The sequence below is a fragment of the Pongo pygmaeus genome, chromosome 1 (assembly GCF_028885625.2).
Source record: "Pongo pygmaeus isolate AG05252 chromosome 1, NHGRI_mPonPyg2-v2.0_pri, whole genome shotgun sequence".
Classification (NCBI taxonomy): domain Eukaryota; kingdom Metazoa; phylum Chordata; class Mammalia; order Primates; family Hominidae; genus Pongo; species Pongo pygmaeus.
This window is the reverse complement of record NC_072373.2, coordinates 196,910,012-196,932,104: the sequence shown is the minus strand read 5'-3', so window position 1 is coordinate 196,932,104 and position 22,093 is coordinate 196,910,012. Positions and strand designations below refer to the sequence as shown.

The following is a 22,093-nucleotide window of genomic DNA, read 5'->3' as shown; positions in this document are numbered from 1 at the left end:
TTCATCTGGGCCTGGTACTCAGTCCCTAAACTCTATCAACACCAATTTGTGATCACAAGAAATCAGAGCTGGTTGTTAATCTGGTCCTCTCACTATACCAGTGGTTTACAGTGTTCCCTGGAGCCCCAGGGGTACCAGGACCCAAAGGCTACTGAAAATGGTGATGGAGGGGAGACTAGAAATCCCCTGACCCAACTTTAATCAGAGATGCTTCACTTGTATCTGTTTTATTTATTAGGGTTCTGCAAAAACTTATTTTAAAATATTGGGCTCCATATGTAAAATAAGTCTGAAAAGCTCTATATCTATGGACCCTGCCTGTATCTGGGGCTGAACAGAATTAGTTTAACAGTGTTTCACATTGCCCTCAATCTCCTTTGTGTGATGAAAATTTTCTAGGAGTCAAATTAGAAGCTTATTTCTTCTGATGGGAGGGAAAGAAAAGAAAGGCCTGTGAATGCCTAATTTCATATCTCAAAATGAGGGCACAGTCCCATATTGTTCATTCATTTCAATCACTGATTCATTCAGGTGGTCCTCAAACATTAGTTGAGAACCTATTATTTGCCAGGCCGCATGTTTTAGTAGAATTAATTGTGTGGGAAAATGAGTATTTCTAATCAAATCATATTTTAACTGCATTAAAGAAAAAATAATACCATTATTATGGTAAAATCCTTTTTAGAATGTGATCTTTTGGTAACCTGCTTGTTAGTGGAACTTCTTGGAATGGAAAGAGTTTTGTTCGTTTTCATTCTTAAGGTGGAGTTCACCTAAACTGTCCTAAAAATCACAGAATAGTAATTGCAATGAATTGAAAACAAAAGATTTTAAAATAAAAACCTTAAAAATTGCCAAAATAAAGAGACCCTTAACTCTAATATCTATCTCATCCTGGGCCTTCAGGGAAGCCCAGGTCAGATCATCTAAGTTCAAACCCAGGAGACTTAGCAGTCTCTCTTTCTCCTTCACAATGGCCTATAGGAGAGGGAAAAAAAGAGAGAAGAAGGCAGGAACATTAACCTGTGTTGAGAATGTACCCTCCACCACTGTCAGGGCTGGTCACTTTCTAGAAAATGCCTTGTTTAAATTTCATAATCAGTAGGTGGGGAAGATTTTGTTTTCCTTGTTCACAAATGAGGGCCTGTGGCTAAAAAAGATGAAGGAACCCGCCCAGGGCCAGCAAGTTAAAAGGTGTCAGAGTTGTGATCTAGATCAAAGTCCATGTGACTCTCAAACTGTATGACTGCAATAGGATTAGACAAGACAGCTTCTAAAAGAACCCGCAGCAACTAGAGGCTGAGGTTTGCTCCAGGGCTTGAGGAAGCTTATGTGGACAGCGCCCAGCAGGTTAAGCTGAACACGTGTGCACGTAAGTCTCACAGACATACTGGCATCACTTCCAAACAAGGACTGCCTCATCTAGTCCTCAAAGTAACCCCACGGAGTAATGTTCTATTATCACCACTTTTTGGCAGGAAAAAAGAGATTCAGAGAGGTGAAGAAACTGGCCCAAGGGCCCCAGCTAAAAATGATGATGGTTGGATTTGTACCATGATTTCCTCTTGTTTTACAGTAGCAGGTGATGGAATGAGATGACCACGTGAAAAAGCCCAGACCAATGCTTAGTTACAATGCAGCAGAGAGTTCAGACTTCAGTGGGTCCAAATCACTGGAGAAAAGGATGAACACACTTTTTCAGCTACAAACTTCCTTCAGGTCAAAACACCAGCCCTTCTCCACCCTTGGCATGTTCATGTAAACAATCATCATCTCTTGAGAACTAAGAGAACAACCTTCCTCTAGTGAAAAGGTCTTGAGGAGGGACCAGATCCCACCACTGCCTAAAGGCATTGTCATCCTGGCTTCTCAAAAGGAATTCTGAAACGACAGATGGGCAGGGGTCCCTTGGTCCTCAGACTTGATAATTCTATGCCTCTCTGCACAGCTGGTTTCTGGGTTCCCTGGCATTGGAGTGGTATGCTATTCAATGAGTCATTCATTCCATCATCCATTCAACACCTGTTACTGAGTACCTACTACGTGCCATGCCCCATTTTAGGCAGTGAACAAAACAGAAGTCCTTGCCCTATAGAGCTCATGTTCTACTGGCACGAGGATATCTTTTTTCTTCTAGCGCTTTTCAATTCATAAAGTGCTTACACATTCACATCTCCATTCAATCTCCACATTAAACAGAAGAAGGGTAGGGTACATACTATTAGCAACATTTAGAGGTAAGAAAGGCTTAGGGAAAACGGGTGATTTGCCCAATTGCTGAGAGTTATGACAAGAATTCTTTTTTGTTGTTTGATTTTTTTAAAAACATAGTAGCTATGTAGAATCCTTGAGATAATATAGCTAAAATCAGTGAAAATGCAAAGAACATTATAAACTGTGGAACATGGCCACCTCAAAGTTGAATGAGGATGTAAGGCTTATTTGAAAGATGTTATAGTGACACTCTTCTAGATTACTTATGGACTCAGTTAAAAAACAGGATATGGGTTTCAGCTCCAACTCTGCCCCTTTCTCAGTATAATAATGAGATATTATTTTTCCTGGATCCTCTTACTCTGCATGAATTTTATCTTGATGCATATGCCAAAGAGAGGCAAAGAATCTCTTTCTTAGATCAGAAGGATCCAGAATGTAACTTTGTAGTGGGCAACATAGCTTCTCTTCTAAAGGGGCACTCAAAAGAGCACCTGTTGGCTTTTAAAGACCACCTAACACCCTAGTGCACAGGGGCTCTCTCTGCTGGTTCCCTGGGGGATGAGGTCAGGGGCTTCTCTACCACAGAAGCAGCTGTAGCCCTGCCCCAAAGCAGGAATACACTTGGCTCTGTTATTTTAAGATTATTTGGGGGGTAGGGGCTAGGCCAGCCCAGGCTTGGCTCATGTGATACCTGGGGATGTGGTGGCAGGGCCCTGGGGAACAAAACACCCAGGTAGGGGGTTAGAAGCATGTCATCACTACATAGGTAAAAACACTCTTGCAGAAGTGACAAGTCTGTCTGTTGCAATATGGGGAAAGAAACAGGGTTCAAGATGCATGTGTGTTGTAACAGAGGGATTCAAGGTGACTGTATAAAAGGTGACTTCCTTTCCTATCTAGGTGTGGTTCAGTATCCGTTCAATGAGGTAGCAAGCTGTTTCTTATGTGCCTCACCCATTAGACTGTAAGGTGCATGCAGCGCAAGCACCACAATGCTTATCTTCCCCACCTCTGTATCTCCTGATCCTAATGCAGGCCTTGATACTGAGAAAGGGCTAGATAGGTATGCTTATTGGTAAATAAGTACAGGGAGGGAGGGAAGGGAGCCAGTCTGCTTGAGAGCCTGGGCCTCAGGTGCTGGGAGCTGGGCTTCTAGCCCAACTCTCCGGCCAGCCTCCCTTCCCCAGGGCACCCTCACCTCGGCAGACTGGCCTGTGGTCGCTCCAGGCCGCAAACATGTCGCTGACTTTCATACAGGTGATCCGCTTGGACCCTTGCAGGTCATAGCCCTCGTTGCAGGTGAACTGGACGCTGGATCCTAACCTGGGAGACAAAGTGTGTCTGTAAGCTCCATCCCTGGGCCTGCCAAGCCCCGCCCCAAGTCCTTCCTGGTTCCATAAAGAAGCCACACATGTTATTTTTCCTTCTGGCCCTTAATCTCTGCTCCACTGTTTTATCACTAAAAATCTCCATTGAAAGGAACATCTGCTCTTCATCTTCTTTTTTCGGACCGTTTAATGGTTTTAGGATTGAGTTAAAAGGTGACTTTGTGAGCAAAACAGCGATCCTCTGAGATAAGCACCAGTTAGGGCAGCTAAGAGTGGGTGGATGATACCCATAAACTTTAAGGAAAATGGTCTCCTAGATTATTGCAGGCGCGGGTTGCCTGCTGGCATGTCATTACTGAGATGGCAGCCCTTTGTACCCTGGGTACATAACATAGGTTTTCTGGATAACATTGGCAGTCTACAGTTCCCTCCCCGACTAAAGCATGGGCACTGTGCCAAGGACTGAACCAGGAGAGAATGTCAAAGCCATAGCTCTTCTCCAGAAAGTGTCTGTTCCTATATCCATGCCATCCTCTCCATTTCCACCTGCAGGAAGGCCAGCCCCTGTCTTCCTCCCAGCCAGGCCACCCCACCCTTCTTGCAATTAGAAAATTCCCAAATAGATCTTACCTGAAATCCGAGCCTAGTCTTTTGCCCCTTTCGGGTATGCCAGGGTCTGGACACATATTATGTCCTTGGGACACACCAACCTGAGTTACTACAAGGCAAGAAAAAAAAAAAAAAAACAGCACACACAGAGATGGACAGTCACAGGGAGGCACCAGCTGGGGCAATGTCTCAGGGTGGGAGGTGAAGGCAGAGACAGAATGAGGCCCTGCTTTGTTGGGGCTGTGTGGGGTGGCCAGAGTCTACTGGCCTGGGGTTTCTTGAATGTGCAAGATAGGAAGCTGCTTTTGACAAATTCCTTTGTGAGCAAAGTCATCACGAGTGTGTGGGCTCAGAGACAGGCCCTCCGTGCCAACCACCACCTGCTTCCCTCGTCCCACACCAGCAGCCAGAGGTGGACCATCCACAGCCCCTGGTGACCTCCCCCCACCACGCCTATGCTTCATATCTGGGGTGGAGACTCTAGATGAAATGAGCCCCCCACCTCAGCCCCAGATGGAGAAATGACTCAAAGAAAGTTAAATAAAAGGTGGGTGCATGATCAGAAACGGTAAAGAATGTAAGAGAAAGCTGCAGTCAAAGTTCAAAGCTGGGACTTTAGCTCAAACACAGACATTTCTTCTGAGAAACCTCTTCCCATCAGATACTTCTTGAGCCAGAGTAAGCAGTCACCAGAGCATCCCCTACCCAGTGCCACCCATCAAGAGCACCGGGCAGAGATGGCACCTGTGATGGTTCTGGCAGGTGGTGCAATGCTCTGACACTTGCCAGCGCCAGGGTCCTATTTACAAAAACCATATGCACAGTTGTCTTGGCTAGAGGAGAAGCTTGGTCAGGGGGCAGCGGATACACACACAGCAGGGAGGGTAGGCAACCCTTTGGCCCCTGCCTGTTCCTTTTCGTCGGGATGCTGGTACTGAGGAGGCTGGATTCCTGGCTTTGAGGATGACCAGGAGCTGGAGCCAGGCACACAGCCTGGTCGGAGGAGTTCCACTCAAAGCCTTACCAATCCCATGACCCCAACAGCAACCTCTAGACAAGGGTTCCAGGGCATCTGGACAGCATTCGGCATTCTCCGACTTTGCGCATGTCCCTCCCATCCCATTCAATGTCCCATAAGGTGAACAAAGCACTCCATTACTCACTCACCCACTTGCTCACATAGGTACACAACAAGCATTCATTGAGCACCTACTGTGTACAAGGCTTTATTTGGATACCATGAGAAATGCGAAAGGTAGTCAGATAAGACCACTGTCCTCAAGGTGTTTCCAGTTGAGTGAGGACATAAACCATGGAAGCGGACTGTGGGACCACAGTGGGGAGGGAAGAAGGATGCACCCGCATGTGAGGCTGCCTGGAAGAGGTAGCATCGAACACGGACCTTCTGAGCTAATAGGATTTAGACACATGGCAACAGAGATGACAAAGATAGACAGGCACAAGGAGGGAGGTGGAAACCTGGAAAGAGAATGCGTGTTATGCAGTGTGACCAGAGTAGGAGGGAAGGTGAAGAGTGACAAGGAATAGTGGATGGTGAGGTTTCAGAGATCAGACTTTTACGGGGTTTGAGTCTGATCCTGAAAATGATGGGGAGCCGCTGGAGAGTTCTGGTGGGGAGAAGCCATGGTGAGACCCGCTGGCTCAAGGGTGGGCCAGTTACCTAGAGATGAGTTAGGAAGTTTTGTGATCATTCAGGCTGAGGACAATAAGAGCCTGGAGCGAGGCTAGACATGAGACCGCAGGAATGGATGTGGCAAAGAAAGAATCCCTGGGACTCACAGGGGACCTAAGGCATGAGGAGAAGGAGCAGGGCATTTCCAGGATTTCCAGGGCCTGGGTACCTATGAGGATGCAGGTGGTTTCATAGAAGGAAGGTGGGGAGCTCGTTTTAGACTCACTGAGGGAGTCTACAGTTAGAGGCCCGAAGTAGACCGTGTTTAAACCTCCAGGTAGCCCAGGCTATGGCTGGCCACGGAACCTGAGGATTTGGACAGACTGTGTGCTCAAGCCAGACACAGGTATCCTCTTGGTTGTGTGCAGTGCACATTCAAGCCAGTTACCCCTACCCCTACTTGTCTCTTACCCCCATCCCCTTCCTTGCCAAGCCTCTACCTCCAAAGCTTTCACATCCTGAGCTGTTCCCACCAGTCCAGACGCCTCAGGCTGGGAAAGTAAGATGGAAGTGCCACTCCCGAAGCGGAGGAAGCTCCTGCTTCCTGGAAGCCTCGGTGTTTTGCAAGTAATGGAACGGAGGTAACTAGGGGGTCCTCTAAGGCACCCAGAGGGTGGGAAGGAGGAGGAAGCCTGAGCTGTATTTGCTGCCTTATCTGTGGTAAGCCAGGTCCCCCTAGAGCTTCACAGTGATCCGTCCCTACTGCAGACTTCCCAGCTAAGCACCCACCTTCTTTAGATTCTGTCTAGTCAAGCCTGTGGCCCACGAGTCATACCCATCCCAAAGTCTCTGCTGACCACTTCATGGGAACCACACAGCCCCCTTGCAGCACGTGAAGAACATATAGCGGTTCCCTGTCCCCTTCTCTTGCCCTCTCATTCAGTATTGACATCACCCGGGAAGCAGAACGAACAGAAGCCTGCCCCATCAGGACGGGGCTGAACTCAAGAGGCGAGACCATGGCAAAGCCCACCCACCAAGCCACAAGCCCCTGACAGACAGAGCAGACCCTACCGCCTCCCCTTTCCTCAGCCAGCCCCAGGTGAAACCCAGGCACCATCCAGAAAGTCACAAACCCAACGGTGACGCGGCTCATACCCAGCCAGTGTCCCCTTCCAGGGAGGACTGAGCAGGGGATGGCGGTCCCACGAGGATCTTCAAGCTTCCCCAGGAAACAAGCAAACTTAAATCTCAGCGATCAGTTTACTGTCTGAATTATGGAGGCATGAAGTGTTTCTCCCCTTTTTTTTTTTTTTTAAATTCCAGCCTTCTCTGCCTATTCAAAACCAGCTGCTTGTGTTTACAGCATTGCTTTCCTGTTGGCTACTGACGGACAGGAATGGGGAGTAATCCTTACTCTACTCTGGGAGGACCACTATGGTGAGGGAGAAGCCGCAACGTGCTCATGAAGGGAACACCTTCTACCCAACGCAGGGAGTTACAGGTGGGTGGGTGGTCAGAACTGATGGCAAGGGTAAAGGTAGAGAGTTGGGTCCACTCTCCCTGTGAACTTCAGGACAGCTGTCCACAGGGAATTTGGGCAGAACACAGGAGGCCAGCCACCTGCAGACACGTGGCTACCTGGGTCTGAGGCAGCTGAAGTCACCACCCATTCTTTCTGAGGAACTCTTAGAATGGAGGCTAATATCTTCTCGATAGATATATATATATTTATTTTGCAAAGAGCATTTGCACTCTTTCATTAGAACAGGGTTTCTCTTTATCTTCCTGAGGGAGTTTTTGGCATCTTCGTTAGTCGGCTTAATGAAAACCCTGAATCCTGTCTCCAGAAAAATGCACCCACAGCATCACATGTACTTTTTTGGCTAGTCCGTGGGCCTCCTGAAGTCCTAGGTCAACAAGACCCATCTTAGATCTGGCAACACTCTTGGGAGGAAGGCAGGGTAGGATTTTGCATCCCCATTCTACAGATGTGAAAACTGAAACATTAGTGTCTGGGGTAACACGATCCCTGAGGACACAATTGGGATAAATATTTGATCTCCTAAGTCAGGGCCATTTCCTTAAGTTTGCCTGTGGCTCCAGGGCAAACTGTGAAATTAAATCGTGCCTGCCTCAGTTCATTGGGTCTCCTGTGGCTACAGAAAGAAAAAGCCTGTGAGGGTCAGGGCCATGGCTTGAGCCCTCTGAAGATTCCTGGCCCGACCTTGGGCTCTCCTAGCACCCTGTCCTTTCCCCTAAACCCCAAGTCAAGCACAGAAGAAGGCTCTTCCGGTGCCCTCTACCATTCAGTCCCTCAGGGTGGGTGACTGGAGATGCCAGTTCCTGGCTGTACCCAACAGCCTGTGGCAACTGTCTCCACTCAGACGACTTCAAAGACCACAGACAATCCCCAACCCAGGCTCAGTTCAGTTGGAGCCTGAGACCAAAGTGCCTCTTCCCCTGATGTTCTCCCGGCCACACACATCGGCACAGAGCTCGGAAACCACCGGTGCCACTCTATGTCTTTCTCTCTTCAATAAGTACTTCTAGCATCTCCAGGAAAGTGAGCACATGGAGGTGAGATGGAAAGGGAGGAATGGGGAGGGTGGGAGGAGCAAGTCAGGCACAGGAAGACAAGCAGGGAAAGAAGAGGCGGGAGCAGAAGGATGAGAAGAATGATGGAGCAGAAAGTGGCAAGAGGAGAAAAAGTGGAGGGAGAGAGGACCGGAGATGCAGGGGAAGGGCAAAGAGAGGGAAGGAGAAGGAAAACCAGGTCAGTCATTTGGAGGACCCAGGAAGGCTCCCTACCACTTGGCTCAGAAGGAAAGTGGAAGGTTTCTGGAAAAACCTCCCCCGCTTTCAAGCCCAGTCTTGTAGAGGTGCCCAGAACCATCCCCAGCCCTTCCTGGGCTTTAGCTCAAAAGCCCCTTAGCACAAGCCCTGATCAGGTGTTTCTGGGACCCACATTCCAGGCCACTCCCCAGAAGTAGACCCCTATTAACCTTACAAACACTGGGTAGCAGGAACATGTTCTGAAAGACGTCATCCTCCCCATGCCCAAGAAGAGAGTCCCCAGTGCCTCCCCATTGACCCGAGGCAGTACCCACCCCCGCACTTCCCCAGTCCTCTCTTTGCCCAGCCAGGTCCAGGGGCCCTTGGAGGAGGTTACTAGGCATTCCCCTGCCTCCCTTTCCCAATCTGGCCTTGGGAGCTGGAACTGGGGCCCTGCAGCCCCCAAGATTCCAGCCCAAGGTTATTGACTCCTAAAAGAGGAGCCGAAGGAGGACTATCTTAGCAGGTGGAAGTGATTCAAAAGGAAAATAAAGAGAGAAATGTAGCAGTAATGACTCCCTGGACTGCAGTTCAAATGGGAAGTGAGGAAGAGGAAAAGGAGGAAAATGGGAAGACCAGGAGGAGAAGGCAAAGGGCAGGTCCCAGAGCTGCTCTCTGGCCACTGGGTCAGTGTGTCCAAGCGCAGAGCCCAGGATGGAGGAAGCAGGGTTGAAGGAAAGTCATTCCAGCATCATCTGGCTTCCCCACGGTTTAGTGCCTGCACATGTGACCTCAAGCAAGAGGCCCGGCAGGTGGGCTGGCGGGCGGACACTTACACACAGACGTCTTCTGGCTGCTGTCTTTGCTGGGCATCAGCTTCACACCTCGAGACTTCAACTCAATTTGCTTCTTGACTAGAGAGAAGGTAAGAGGAAAAACAATGTGAGTTGTTGCCTGTGACCAGGGATAAGGGTCCCTCTAGAAGGATCCCCTCTTGTGCCTTGGAACATTCCATGGTGGGTCAAAGCCAGGAACTTCTCTGGGCTGGGACATTCCAAGGGTAGTGGTCAAGTGCAATAGGACCTCAGACATGAAGGAAAAGTTACTATCCAGGCTGGCCCTCTGAGGGAGGCCAAAAATGTGGTCTCCCACTGGGTGGACTCTGAGAGGCTCTGGGACTCCCCCACTGTCCTCTCACAGATATCTGAGATTTCACTAGAACTACTGAATTCAACCTGCTCCTCAGCAAACTTTTCATGAGCGTCGATGTGTGCAGCCTTGCAGCCCACCTCTGCTTCTCTACAGCTTTTTCTCTACCTCAATTCTGAGTCAGCCCTGACAGGGTATGGTAGATCAGAACATGAGCCCAAATTGTCGCCACTCATTGTGTTCTCACCATTTGCAATGTGATTTTTTAGCTCCCTCCATTATGGAGGTGGAGTACATTCCCCCACTCCTTGACTTTGGGTTTGGCCTTGTGACTTGCTTTGGCCATGGGAAATTTGGAGGCCTTGATGTGTTCAAAGGCATAAAAGCCCTTGCCAGATTAGGCTTGGCCTCTTGCATCTCTGCCATCATTGTGAGACAACATAGCTGCTCCCAGGACGATAAGAGACACATGGGGGAAGAGGGAATTAGCCAAGCCAAACCCAGCCTACATAAGCCAACCTCTTATGGGCAGGGGAAGCTGAATCCTGGAGGTCACTGGGAGATGGTGCCTGACTCAAGTGGGTGCCTGATGGATCAGATCTGGCTTTGACCCTGTCACTAAGTCCAGCCTAGTCCTCAGTTCATCAGAACTTTGCCAAATAGCACACAAAAGGTGCCAGAGCCAGAACTCCATAATTCCAAAGGCCATTCCTCTGTACCCATCAGCCGCCTTTGGTCTGACCACCCCTGTTACCCAAGGCATTCTCTTGGCCTCTAACAGCTTCACCCTGTCTCTGGTTATATGCCTTGGAGCAGCTGTTTAATCCCAGCTACCCAGTGTGCCATCTTCCAGCTGGCCCCGCCTGCTGACTTAGCCCTGCTCAGATTGATACCCAGCAGTGGTGACAACGACTGTAACTGGGCACTTCATGTGTGCCAGGTCCAGGGTGCTTTACAAGTTCTTTACTTAAATCAGCGTCCTTGACTCCTCTTTCTCAAACCCACACACAATCCATCAGCAAATCCTTCCAAATATATCCCAAAGGCAACCACTTCTCACAACTTCCATTATCCATCATCCTGATCCAAGTCTGCGATACCTTTCCCCTTGTGACTGTGGACTCCCATTTTCCACCCTTGTCCCTATATAGTCTGTCCTTAGCACAAGAACCAGAGGGATCCTATTAAAATATAAGTCAAACCATATTATATCTCTGCTCAAAACTCATCAGTGGCAACCCATCTCTTCCAGAGTAAAAGTCCTTAAGATGGCCTGCAAGACCAATCTGTTGTCCCCATGACCTCTCCGACCCTGTATTTGGTTTCGATTGCTCTTCTCCAGCCTCACGGGCCTCTCTGATGTGCCTACAATATGCCAGGCATGCTTCTGCTTCAGCCTGCCAATTCCCCAAAAAGCTTTCCCTCAGGTATCTCTACGACTTGCTCCCCTTTTCCCTTCAGTGTTTGTGCAAACACCATTTCTTCACTGAGGCCTTCCCTGACCACTCCATTAAAATGACACCTGCAACCCCAGCTCTCCCTGCCTCTTTCCCAACTTTATCTTCCCAATTTTCTAACATACTATACCATTTATGTAGTTATTTTTGTCACTCCACATTGCAATGTAAGCTCTACAAAGGCAGGGATTTTTATTCATGGGTGTATCCTCAATGCCTAGAATCATTTCATTTGGTCTTTATACTTTCAACAATCTTGACTGGTAGTTATTATACCTACTCAATAGATAATCAAATCAGGGTTCAAAGTGGTTTAGGTGACTTGCTGTAAGTCACACAGCCAGGAAACAGCTGTGTTCTCCACTGAGCCTCAGCCTCTTTTCTTGTGATCTGCACCCAAAGCAATCTCAGGGAAACTGTCAACCTTCTCCAGGATCTGCTCCCAAGCTCAGGCTCTGAAAACTCAGGTATTTGCTCTGGACTTGAGGTAACATGCCAATCCCCAAATCAAAGCTCACAGTAATCAGATATGCAAGGAAGGCTGCCTCCTAGTCCCCCAACTCTGGCTACATGAAAAAGTTCCCCAAGGGTTTGTTCCCTGGCAGGCAAGTCACTGTGTAATCTGAATCCCTGATAAAATTCAGTTATTACCACGGAGTCATAGCCTCCCAACATGCATTCCAACCGTTTTTATAAATGTGCATTACTCTCCATGTGTATCCAGCAGGAACATTTCCAATGAACACTAACGTGGACACATGATCAAACAGAGGGCATTAATAGGGAAACATACATTATTCAAGCCTAGCTAATACAGTGCGGCAGGGGGATAGCCCTCTGATTCACCATCCCTGGGAGAACAGGAGCAGTTCCAGCACCGCGACAACAATTTGAGCCTGATACCCCTGGTAACCCAGCATCAGGGCAGCAGTGGGTGAGGGGTCTGTATGACCCGGTGCAGCCCATTTGTGGTCAGATCTGTGGAGATGGCTCAGGGCACCTGGCCAAGTGGGAGGTGAAGAAAGAGTCTACACCGTCTCCTTGTCTCTGGCTCTAGTGTTGCTAGAGGAAGGGGAATGAGGAAGGGGACCAGAGCACCACAGAGGCCATTCCCAGGGGCAAAGCTGCTTGGCTTTTCCATGTAGAGGCTGATATGGGCACTATGAGATATGCATGGCCATGAGGGGAGGCGATGCTAAGAGGGAGCCCCCCCTTCCTCTCTTCTCACGGTTGCATTGAGGAAAAGTCTCCCGCTCCTTGCCTCTTTCAAGGGCCCAGAAGGAATCCTTCTGATTTCTGTGTCCACCCTCTCCACTCGTTCCTCCCCAAGGAAAGACTGCCTAACCTAATGGATCTGTGCTTAATATTCATTGGGCTGCTTCTAGTAATGGATGATGTCATCATGCATCCCAAGCTTGAGCTGACTTCTGTTCTTCCTCTTTTACTTCCTGCTACTTAGCATAGGATGGAGTTTGTCAAGGTGATGAGAACCGAGTGAGAAGGAACCTGAAAAGCTGCAGGGAGCTCCATAATGTACATATGAACTTGGTGATTACCGCTTTGAGCTGGGTCTGAGAGGTTGCATCATCAGTGTTGCCTGTAGCCACCACATGGTCATCGGATGCACGTTAGAACCCACAGATAGAGTCTTTGTCCTCATCATGTTAGCCCAGGGAAATACAGGCGACACAGCTCTTTGGGCAAGGGTTCCCCATACTGACAACACAAACTCTACAAAATGTATATTCAGGCCCAGCTGACCGACGGTAGAACCTACAGTTGGCACACACCATATGGGAGCTGACTGACGGGTCATGTAAGATCCTTCACTGAGGGGTAAGCTCTAGGCAAAATCCACATCACCAGGAACATTAGCATTTTTTTCTTAGATTAAATTTACTTTTATTTACAGTCTCTTCAAATAACTTTCTTTTTTTATTATTATACTGTAAGTTTTAGGGTACATGTGCACAACGTGCAGGTTTGTTACATATATAAACATGTGCCATGTCGGTGTGCTGCAACCATTAACTCGTCATTTAACATTAGTTATATCTCCTACTGCTATCCCTCCCCCCTCCCCCCACCCCACAACAGGCCCTGGTGTGTGATGTGCCCCTTCCTATGACCATGTGTTCTCATTGTTCAATTCCCACCTATGAGTGAGAACATGCAGTGTTTGGTTTTCTGTCCTTGTGATAGTTTGCTGAGAATGATGGTTTCCAGCGTCATCCATGTCCCCACAAAGGACATGAACTCATCATTTTTTATGGCTGCATAGTATTCCATGGTGTATATGTGCCACCTTTTCTTAATCCAGTCTATCATTGTTGGACATCTGGGTTGGTTCCAAGTCTTTGCTATTGTGAGTAGTGCCGCAATAAACATACATGTGCATGTGTCTTTATAGCAGCATGATTTATAATCCTTTGGGTATATACCCAGTAATGGGATGGCTGGGTCAAATGGCATTTCCAGTTCTAGATCCCTGAGGAATCGACACACTGACTTCCACAATGGTTGAACTAGTTTACAGTCCCACCAACAGTGTAAAAGTGTTCCTATTTCTCCATATCCTCTCCAGCACCTGTTGTTTCCTGACTTTTTAATGATCGCCATTCTAACTGGTGTGAGATGGTATCTCATTGTGGTTTTGATTTGCATTTCTCTGACGGCCAGTGATGATGAGCATTTTTTCATGTGTCTTGGCTGCATAAATGTCTTCTTTTGAGAAGTGTCTGTTCATATCCTTCACCCACTTTTTGATGGGGTTGTTTGTTTTCTTCTTGTAAATTTGTTTGAGTTCATTGTAGATTCTAGATATTAGCCCTTTGTCAGATGAGTAGGTTGCGAAAATTTTCTCCCATTTTGTAGGTTGCCTGTTCACTCTGATGGTAGTTTCTTTTGCTGTGCAGAAGCTCTTTAGTTTAATTAGTTCCCATTTGTCAATTTTGGCTTTTGTTGCCATTGCTTTTGGTGTTTTAGACATGAAGTCCTTGCCCATGTCTATGTCCTGAATGGTATTGCCTAGGTTTTCTTCTAGGGTTTTTATGGTTTTAGGTCTAACATTTAAATCTTTAATCCATCTTGAATTAATTTTAGTATAAGGTGTAAGGAAGGGATCCAGTTTCAGCTTTCTACATATGGCTAGCCAGTTTTCCCAGCACCATTTATTAAATAGGGAATCCTTTCCCCATTGCTTGTTTTTGTCAGGTTTGTCAAAGATCAGATAGTTGTAGATATGCGGCACTATTTCTGAGAGCTCTGTTCTGTTCCATTGGTCTATGTTTTGGTACCAGTACCATGCTGTTTTGGTTACTGTAGCCTTGTAGTATAGTTTGAAGTCAGGTAGTGTGATGCCTCCAGCTTTGTTCTTTTGGCTTAGGATTGACTTGGCAATGTGGGCTCTTTTTTTGGTTCCACATGTACTTTAAAGTAGTTTTTTCCAATTCTGTGAAGAAAGTCATTGGTAGCTTGATGGGGATGGCATTGAATCTATTAATTACCTTGGGCAGTATGGCCATTTTCACGATATTGATTCTTCCTACCCATGAGCATGGAATGTTCTTCCATTTGTTTCTATCCTCTTTTATTCATTGAGCAATGGTTTGTAGTTCTCCTTGAAGAGTTCCTTCACATCCCTTGTAAGTTGGATTCCTAGGCATTTTATTCTCTTTGAAGCAATTGTGAATGGGAGTTCACTCATGATTTGGCTCTCTGTTTGTCTGTTATTGGTGTATAAGAATGCTTGTGATTTTTGCACATTGATTTTGTATCCTGAGACTTTGCTGAAGTTGCTTATCAGCTTAAGGAGATTTTGGGCTGAGACGATGGGGTTTTCTAGATATACAATCATGTCATCTGCAAACAGGGACAATTTGACTTCCTCTTTTCCTAATTGAATACCCTTTATTTCTTTCTCCTGCCTGATTGCCCTGGCCAGAACTTCCAACACTATGTTGAATAGGAGTGGTGAGAGAGGGCATCCCTGTCTTGTGCCAGTTTTCAAAGGGAATGCTTCCAGTTTTTGCCCATTCAGTATGATATTGGCTGTGGGTTTGTCATAAATAGCTCTTATTATTTTGAGATACATCCCATCAATACCTAATTTATTCAGAGTTTTTAGCATGAAGGGCTGTTGAATGTTGTCAAAGGCCTTTTCTGCATCTATTGAGATAATCATGTGGTTTTTGTCTTTGGTTCTGTTTATATGCTGGATTACATATATTGATTTGTGTATGTTGAACCAGCCTTGCATCCCAGGGATGAAGCCCACTTGATCATGGTGGATAAGCTTTCTGATGTGCTGCTGGATTCAGTTTGCCAGTATTTTATTGAGGATTTTTGCATTGAAGTTCATCAGGGATATTGGTCTAAAATTCTCTTTTTTGGTTGTGTCTCTGCCAGGCTTTGGTATCAGAATGATGCTGGCCTCATAAAATGAGTTAGGGAGGATTCCCTCTTTTTCTATTGATTGGAATAGTTTCAGAAGGAATGGTACCAGCTCCTCCTTGTACCTCTGGTAGAATTCGGCTGTGAATCCGTCTGGTCTTGGAGTTATTTTGGGTGGTAAGCTATTAATTATTGCCTCAATTTCAGAGCCTGTTATTGTTCTTCAGAGATTCAACTTTTTGCTGGTTTAGTCTTGGGACGGTGTATGTGTCGAGGAATTTATCCATTTCTTCCAGATTTTCTAGTTTATTTGCATAGAGGTGTTTATAGTATTCTCTGATGGTATTTTGTATTTCTGTGGGATCGGTGGTGATATCCCCTTTATCACTTTTTATTGCGTCTATTTGATTCTTCCTCTTTTCTTCTTTATTAGTCTTGCTAGTGGTCTATCAATTTTGTTGATCTTTTCAAAAAATCAACTCCTGGATTCATTGATTTTTGGAAGGGTTTTTTTGTGTCTCTATTTCCTTCAGCTCTGCTCTGATTTTAGTTATTTCTTCCCTTCTGCTAGCTTTTGAATGTGTTTGCTCTTGCTTCTCTAGTTCTTTTTTTTTTATTATCATACTTTAAGTTTTAGGGTACATGTGCACAATGTGCAGGTTAGTTACATATGTATACATGTGCCATGCTGCTGTGCTGCACCCATTAACTCGCCATTTAGCATTAGGTTTATCTCCTAAGGCTATCCCTCCCCCCCTCCACCCCACAACAGTGCCCAGAGTGTGATGTTCCCCTTCCTGTGTCCATGTGTTCTCATTGTTCAATTCCCATCTATGAGTGAGAACATGTGGTGTTCGGTTTTTTGTCCTTGCGATAGTTTACTGAGAATGATGATTTCCAATTTCATCCATGTCCCTACAAAGGACATGAACTCATCATTTTTTATGGCTGCATAGTATTCCATGGTGTATATGTGCCACATTTTCTTAATCCAGTCTATCATTGCTGGACATTTGGGTTGGTTCCAAGTGTTTGCTATTGTGAATACTGCCACAATAAACATACGCGTGCATGTGTCTTTATAGCAGCATGATTTATAGTCCTTTGGGTATATACCCAGTAATGGGATGGCTGGGTCAAATGGTATTTCTAGTTCTAGATCCCTGAGGAATCGCCACACTGACTTCCACAATGGTTGAACTAGTTTACAGTCCCACCAACAGTGGAAAAGTGTTTGTATTTCTCCACATCCTCTCCAGCACCTGTTGTTTTCTGGATCCCTTCCTTACACCTTATACAAAAATTAATTCAAGATGGATTAAAGACTTAAATGTTAGACCGAAAACCATAAAAACCCTAGAAGAAAACCTAGGCATTACCATTCAGGACATAGGCATGGGCAAGGACTTCATGCCTAAAACACCAAAAGCAATGGCAACAAAAGCCAAAATTGACATATGGGATCTAATTAAACTAAAGAGCTTCTGCACAGCAAAAGAAACTACCATCAGAGTGAACAGGCAACCTACAAAATGGGAGAAAATTTTCGCAACCTACTCATCTGACAAAGGGTTAATATCCAGAATCTACAATGAACTCAAACAAATTTACAAGAAAAAAACAAACAACCCCATCAAAAGGTGGGCAAAGGATATGAACAGACACTTCTCAAAAGAAGACTTTTATGCAGCCAAAAGACACATGAAAAAATGCTCATCATCACTGACCATCAGAGAAATGGAAATCAAAACCACAATGAGATACCATCTCACACCAGTTAGAATGGCAATCATTAAAAAGTCTCTAGTTCTTTTAATTTGTGATGTTAAGGTGTCAATTTTTGATCTTTCCTGCTTTCTCTTGTGGGCATTTAGTGCTATAAGTTTCCCTCTACACACTGCTTCGAATGCGTCCCAGAGATTCTGGTATGTTGTGTCTTTGTTCTCGTTGGTTTCAAAGAACATCTTTTTTTCTGCCTTCATTTCGTTATGTACCCAGTAGTCATTCAGGAGCAGGTTGTTCAGTTTCCATGTAGTTGAGCGGTTTTGAGTGAGTTTCTTAATCCTGAGTTCTGGTTTGATTGCACTGTTGTCTGAGAGACAGTTTGTTATAATTTCTGTTCTTTTACATTTGCTGAGGAGTGCTTTACTTCCAACTATGTGGTCAATTTTGGAATAGGTGTGGTGTGGTGCTGAAAAGAATGTATATTCTGTTGATTTGAGGTAGAGAGTTCTGTAGATGTCTATTAGGTCTGCTTGGTGCAGAGCTGAGTTCAATTCCTGGATATCCTTGTTAACTTTCTGTCTCGTTGATCTGTCTAATGTTGACAGTGGGGTGTTAAAGTCTCCCACTATTATTGTGTGGGAGTCTAAGTCTCTTTGTAGGTCACTCAGGACTTGCTTTATGAATCTGGGTGCTCCTGTATTGGGTGCATATATATTTAAGATAGTTAGCCCTTCTTGTTGAATTGATCCCTTTACCACTATGTAATGGCCTTCTTTGTCTCTTTTGATCTTTGTTGGTTTAAAGTCTGTTTTATCAGAGACTAGGATTGCAACCCCTGCCTTTTCTTGTTTTCCATTTGCTTGGTAGCTTTTCCTCCATCCCTTTATTTTCAGTCTATGTGTGTCTTTGCACGGGAGATGGGTTTCCTGAATATAGCACACTGATGGGTCTTGACTCTTTATCCAATTTGCCAGTCTGTGTCTTTTAACTGGAGCATTTAGTTCATTTACATTCAAGGTTAATATTGTTATGTGTGAATTTGATCCTGTCATTATGATGTTAGCTGGTTATTTTGCTCATTAGTTGATGCAGTTTCTTCCTAGCCTTGATGGTCTTTACAATTTGGCATGTTTTTGCAGTGGCTGGTACCAGTTGTTCCTTTCCATGTTTAGTGCTTCCTTTAGGAGCTCTTTTAGGGCAGGCCTAGTGGTGACAAAATCTCTCAGCATTTGCTTGTCTGTAAAGGATTTTATTTCTCCTTCACTTATGAAGCTTAGTTTGGCTGGATATGAAATTCTGGGTTGGAAATTCTTTTCTTTAGGAATGTTGACTATTGGCCCCCACTCTCTTCTGGCTTGTAGAGTTTCTGCCGAGAGATCAGCTGTTAGTCTGATGGGCTTCCCTTTGAGGGTAACCCGACCTTTCTCTCTGGCTGCCCTTAACATTTTTTCCTTCATTCGAACTTTGGTGAATCTGACAATTATGTGTCTTGGAGTTGCTCTTCTCTGGGAGTATCTTTGTTGTGTTCTCTGTATTTCCTGAATTTGAATGTTGGCCTGCCTTGCTAGATTGGGGAAGTTCTCCTGGATAATATCCTGCAGAGTGTTTTCCAACTTGGTTCCATTCTCCCTGTCACTTTTAGGTACACCAATCAGACATAGATTTGGTCTTTTCATATAGTCCCATATTTCTTGGAGGCTTTGTTCATTTCTTTTTATTCTTTTTTCTCTAAACTTCTCTTCTCGCTTCATTTCATTCATTTGATCTTCCATCACTGATACCCTTTCTTCCAGTTGATCGCATTGGCTATCGAGGCTTGTGCATTCATCACGTAGTTCTCGTGCCATGGTTTTCAGCTCCATCAGGTCCTTTAAGGACTTCTCTGCATTGGTTATTCTAGTTAGCCATTTGTCTAATCTTCTTTCAAGGTTTTTAACTTCTTTGCCATGAGTTCGAACTTCCTCCTTTAGCTCAGAGTAGTTTGATCATCTGAAGCCTTCTTCTCTCAACTCGTCAAAGTCATTCTCTGTCCAGCTTTGTTCCTTTGCTGGTGAAGAGCTGCGTTCCTTTGGAGGAGGAGAGGCGCTCTGATTTTTAGAATTTTCAGTTTTTCTGCTCTGTTTTTTCCCCATCTGTGTGGTTTTATCTACTTTTGGTCTTTGATGATGGTGACGTACAGATGGGGTTTTGGTGTGGATGTCCTTTCTGTTTGTTAGTTTTCCTTCTAACAGTCAGGACCCTCAGCTGCAGGTCTGTTGGTGTTTGCCGGAGGTCCACTCCAGACACTGTTTGCTTGGGTATGAGCAGCGGAGGCTGCAGAACAGCGGATATTGGTGAACAGCAAATGTTGCTGCCTGATCGTTCCTCTGGAAGTTTTGTCTCAGAGGAGTACCCGGCCGCGTGAGGTGTCAGTCTGCACCTATTGGGGGGCGCCTCCCAGTTAGGCTACTCAGGGTTCAGGGATCCACTTGAGGAGGCAGTCTGCCCATTCTCAGATCTCAAGCTGCATGCTGGGAGAACCACTACTCTCTTCAAAGCTGTCAGACAGGGACATTTAAGTCTGCAGAGGTTTCTGCTGCCTTTTGTTTGGCTATGCCCTGCCCCAAAAGGTGGAGTATACAGAGGCAGGCAGGCCTCCTTGAGCTGTGGCGGGCTTCACCCAGTTCGAGCTTCCCAGCCGCCACTTTGTTTACCTACTCAAGCCTCAGCAACGGCGGGCACCCCTCCCCCAGCCTCGCTGCTGCCTTGCAGTTTGATCTCAGATTGCTGTGCTAGCAATGAGCGAGGCTCCATGGGTGTAGGACCCTCTGAGCCAGGGGTGGGATATAATCTCCTGGTGTGCCATTTGCTAAGACTGTTGGAAAAGCACAGTATTAGGGTGGGAGTGACCCAATTTTCCAGGTGCCGTCCGTCACCCCTTTCCTTGGCTAGGAAAGTGAATTCCCCGACCCCTTGCACTTCCTGGGTGAGGCGATGCCTTGCCCTGCTTCGGCTCAGGCTCAGTGCACTGCACCCACTGTCCTGCACCGACTCTCCGACAATCTCCAGTGAGATGCACCCGGTACCTCAGTTGGAAATGGAGAAATCATTCGTCTTTTGTGTCGCTCACACTGGAAGCTGTAGACTGGAACTGTTCCTATTCGGCCATCTTGGCTCCACCTCCGGAATATTAGCATTAAGACATCACCTCCAGATGCTGGGGTCTCAGTTTTTGAGCAATCCCAGGGAAGCAGTCACACCCTGAGTTATATATAGCCATCTTGTTTTTTTAACAGTCTGCTCTGGTGGGTGGGGTGATGAGTGATCATGGAAATGTGCAGCACCATAGGAAATCAGCCATGAAATAAGCTAATTGAAGAGCTAACTCAACAGACTGGGAGAGACCAGGTTGTGAAGGGTCAGAGAACAAAGGCAGGTCTCCAGAACTCCAGAGTGCACTACCAGCAGACCCAGTCAGAAAAGAAAGTCAAAACAAGAAGATGAACAACATAGAAAGAACATAGAGAATTTCTGGGATATACTCATTCATGTTGTTTGTACATGGATCTTTTTTCATGGAGCACCCATTAGCCTTGTGCCAATGATATTATACTGAACCAGTTGTCTGTAAAAAGAAGATTCTGTAACTATCAATGCAGTGGAGGTAAAATGGAACCTGGGGCTGGCTCCATGGTCTGGCTACAATTTAATGCACACCCCCTGATAGTATGCTTAATATTCACTGGGCTGCTTCTCGTACTGTGCACTTACCCATGCATACATGCACATTTCTGCCTACAACAAGCACACTCACAAGTACATATTCAAACACATGTAAACACATGGATACAAATATTCACATACAGAAAAGAAGTCATACACATCATACACATATACTGTGCATGGTTTTCACTGTATGTGAACAAAATCAGGACTCCCAAGGGAAAAGTGCTGGCTGTAACTGGTTGATGGAAATCTTACTAGGTACATTCATCTCCTCCAAATGATAATGACTACAGGAGACTGCCAGGCTGCTCCATTCATCCTTTATATTCTGGTTAATTAGAAGACATTTTCCCGCTGTTGTAAAGGTTAGCGGGACACATGGTACACATTTAGCTAGAAGAATCTGGAAATACAAATGCCTCTCTAGTCTGCAGCATGACTTATTGGACTGAGCTAGCGGGAGACAAGGACCTGTTAGGGAAGGAGAGAGCAAAGGGAGGCCTAACCTGTCTCCAAGGCTCTGGGAGTCAAGAAGTGGAGGGAATCTGCATCTTCTTTTCTTCCCAATGGATTCAGACTTCCCTCTATGAGGGTGAGCCCCTCCACTAAACTTGATCATTCCCCTTCCCCTGCCACTTGGCAGTCTATTGACTGAATGATCTTTTCCTTTCCTGCCACTACTCCTTCACCAAATCCAATTTGCTCAGCCTTATACAATTTCTCCAATGTGTATCCTTCTTTCAATGTTCTAAGACACTCCTACCCTATACTCATCCTCTTTTGCTAGAGTTTTCTTTGCAGATTCATCCCCTCTAGCCCATCTTTTAAAAAGTTGCAGAGGGTGATCTTTCAAAAACTGAAATCTGACCTTGCCTTTTTCCTACTTAAAAAATTGTTGGGTATACATCCTGCATTCTGCCCCTCCCTTGTAGCTGAGGGCTGCCTCGCCGTTTAGCCACCTACCCTGCAGAAATGCTTTCATTACCCACAGTTCTTTGCCAGATGAAGCCAGGGTTTGGCACACTGGTTCCTCACCACACTCAGAATTATCCCAAAGATAGACAATTCAGTGCACATGCTTGAGACCTAATGCTTCAAGGTAC

General features: G+C 45.9%; 1 protein-coding gene across 1 annotated transcript in view; it reads right to left on the bottom strand.

The window, feature by feature from the left end:
- The window catches only part of CSMD2 (CUB and Sushi multiple domains 2), a 664,918-nt gene that overhangs the window by 307,446 nt on the left and 335,379 nt on the right, over positions 1–22,093 (bottom strand). Inside the window, exons 7-9 of the mRNA XM_054497047.2 lie at positions 9,399–9,476; positions 4,176–4,263; positions 3,416–3,540 (exon numbers count right to left, since the gene is read on the bottom strand). Coding sequence (XP_054353022.1) covers positions 3,416–3,540; positions 4,176–4,263; positions 9,399–9,476 — 291 coding nt within the window. The remainder of the gene's footprint in view (positions 1–3,415; positions 3,541–4,175; positions 4,264–9,398; positions 9,477–22,093) is intronic.